The sequence below is a fragment of the Nothoprocta perdicaria genome, unplaced genomic scaffold (assembly GCF_003342845.1).
Source record: "Nothoprocta perdicaria isolate Ctin4 unplaced genomic scaffold, notPer1 scaffold_278, whole genome shotgun sequence".
NCBI lineage: Eukaryota > Metazoa > Chordata > Aves > Tinamiformes > Tinamidae > Nothoprocta > Nothoprocta perdicaria.
This window is the reverse complement of record NW_020455508.1, coordinates 794,097-796,325: the sequence shown is the minus strand read 5'-3', so window position 1 is coordinate 796,325 and position 2,229 is coordinate 794,097. Positions and strand designations below refer to the sequence as shown.

The following is a 2,229-nucleotide window of genomic DNA, read 5'->3' as shown; positions in this document are numbered from 1 at the left end:
CCCAGATGATCTACATTCTTTTTAAAGTGAAATTGGTGAAATTGTATTAATAGAGAGGATAGTGCATAAAAACATATTAATATACCAAAATTTGAAAGTCTGACATTCATAAAGAACACAGACGTGAAGAAATAATTTTGATAGATAGCAAAATGAAGGATTTCAGAAATTTAGTTCACGTTGCTTTCCGCTTCCATTAAGTACAATTTTAGATTGGAAACCTTCTCCATACCCTGCATCAGAATACAAACATTTTTACTAGCCCACAGCACCTACAAAAGAAAACTATTGACTAAAATGCCAACAAACACCACTTCCCCATAGGCAGAAGGGCAGAGATTTCCCTCCCCTCCCACACCAGCAAGAGTTTGCAGCACCAAACTGAAAGAAAAAAAAAAAAAATCAATGTGGGCATGTGGGTACATTGTAAAGAGTATCCCGAGCACTGCTCTTACCAAGTATTTTCCTATTCTCCTTCCTTGACGATTAAAACTTCAAAGAAGTAGAGAAGTCAAAACTCACAAACAGAAAGCAAAATCTCTTAAAAGCCTCTCTGATTTAGTCTTCTGTGAGTGATAGCAATGCTCTCCCAAGCCATCTAAACARATTGTGATCTCTAGCTTGGCAGATATTATTGAAAAATACTCATCCCTCACAAGCCAAGATGAACTAAAACTTACAAGACAACCCCTACTGTATTCTCTAAAATACCACTGCTAGAGTAAAGCACGAAGATTTACAATACAATCACTTTAAGTGCCCCACAGCCAACATCAATCCTAATCCTTAAGAGGGCTAAAAATAAAGATTGGAGGGCAGCTCACAAGGTAGCTGTGATCAAATTAGGAGGCTGAAAGGACAGAGAGGGACGAAGAAGGAAGCTTATAAACATCTGATCCAGCTGACTGTGGCCATATGGCAGCTGCTGCCCAGATAAAGAGATTAAGAATAGAGGAGTGCGATTACAGCTGTCTGGCCAATTCAGGCAGCTCAAATCTACAAGTTCTAAATTAGTCGCAAATACAAAAACTCCCTCAAATAATCACTGCTACGCTGGAATAAAAGATTTCAAATACGACACGCGAGAAAGAAAAGAGGAAACCAGGCAAGCTATTCTCCTGGGTACAAAAGTTTTTAAACACATAACTGATTTCTATCTCTCAGCAGCACTACAGCTGTATGCTGCTATCGTTCTGGGCTGCTGGATATTTAACCATGAAGTTGAAAGAAACACTTCACAACAAGCACATTTGAGCTGGAATGATTCCTTAAAAAAGAAAATTAAAAAAAAAAAGAACACCACTTTTGCACATTTCATTAAAGCCTCCTTGCCTTGAAATTCATTTTAAAGAAGCAATAAAACAACATAAACCAGAGCTATCGTTMGGCTTGTCACTAAATCCCTCTCAGTTTTGGTCGCAGAAATTAAGAACGAACTTACTCTCTCCACGTTGTAAAATCAGAAATTCTCCCAAAATGCATTAAAGTTCATTCTGACAACGTGCACAAGAACTGATCCTCCCAAACTGCAGCCCAAGCCTTTTCACTAAGTCCACTTATCTATTTAATACTCAATTTCATATATTACCCCTAAACTTGGTTAGAAAAGTAATGTGATTTTTTTCCCCCTGCAATTCAATAAACACCACGCCAAAACAGAAATACGCTGTATCTAATCTATTGCTACTCCTACCTTTAGTACACATAAACCTGATTAAGTCCTTTCCTCTGAGTCTTGCTGGCTCCAGCTCTGTTAGATCGGTGGAAAAAAAGCAGACTAGGAGAGACAGATGCAAAGTGGAGATGATGTTAGAGAGGAATGAGATACCTTCTCCACACACAGATCCGCACACACTAACTCCCTGTCTGTGTGTTAGAATAAAAGGCTGAGGGATGGCAGGCTGTCAGCTGCTCTGACATCATGTTCAGATGGAAATGCTACCTCCAGCTGTGCTCCTTTTAATGCCATATGCTACTCCTCTACACTCCTGCCACCAGCTTTTTCTTAGGAGAACTTTTCTCTTCTGTTAGTATAAACAAAATACTTCAAAGTCTCTTTTTTTTTTTTTTCAAACTTTCTAACAGGAAAAAAAGGAAAAGAAAATCCTAAACATATGGGGCTCTACTGTATCTGCAGCATAGCAGCACTTCTGCCCGGAGTTGGAGGGCTGCTTCCCACCCTCAGAGCACACGCGAGCCGGGGCTTGCCCCGCACACCCGAACCGGGGC

General features: G+C 39.8%; 1 protein-coding gene across 3 annotated transcripts in view; it reads right to left on the bottom strand.

Annotated features, from left to right (window-relative positions):
- ZBTB18 (zinc finger and BTB domain containing 18) overlaps positions 1-1,963 on the bottom strand; it is a 4,527-nt gene extending 2,564 nt beyond the window's left edge. The window contains exons 1-2 of one of the 3 annotated variants that reach the window (XM_026041081.1): positions 1,694-1,963; positions 456-492 (exon numbers count right to left, since the gene is read on the bottom strand). Coding sequence is in view for 1 of the 3 variants with exons in the window: in XM_026041080.1 (XP_025896865.1) it covers positions 1,694-1,706 (13 nt within the window). In the remaining 2 variants the exon portion in view is untranslated. The remainder of the gene's footprint in view (positions 1-455; positions 493-1,693) is intronic. The other 2 variants (XM_026041080.1, XM_026041082.1) reach the window with 2 other exon arrangements.
- Positions 1,964-2,229: the final 266 nt, after the last annotated feature.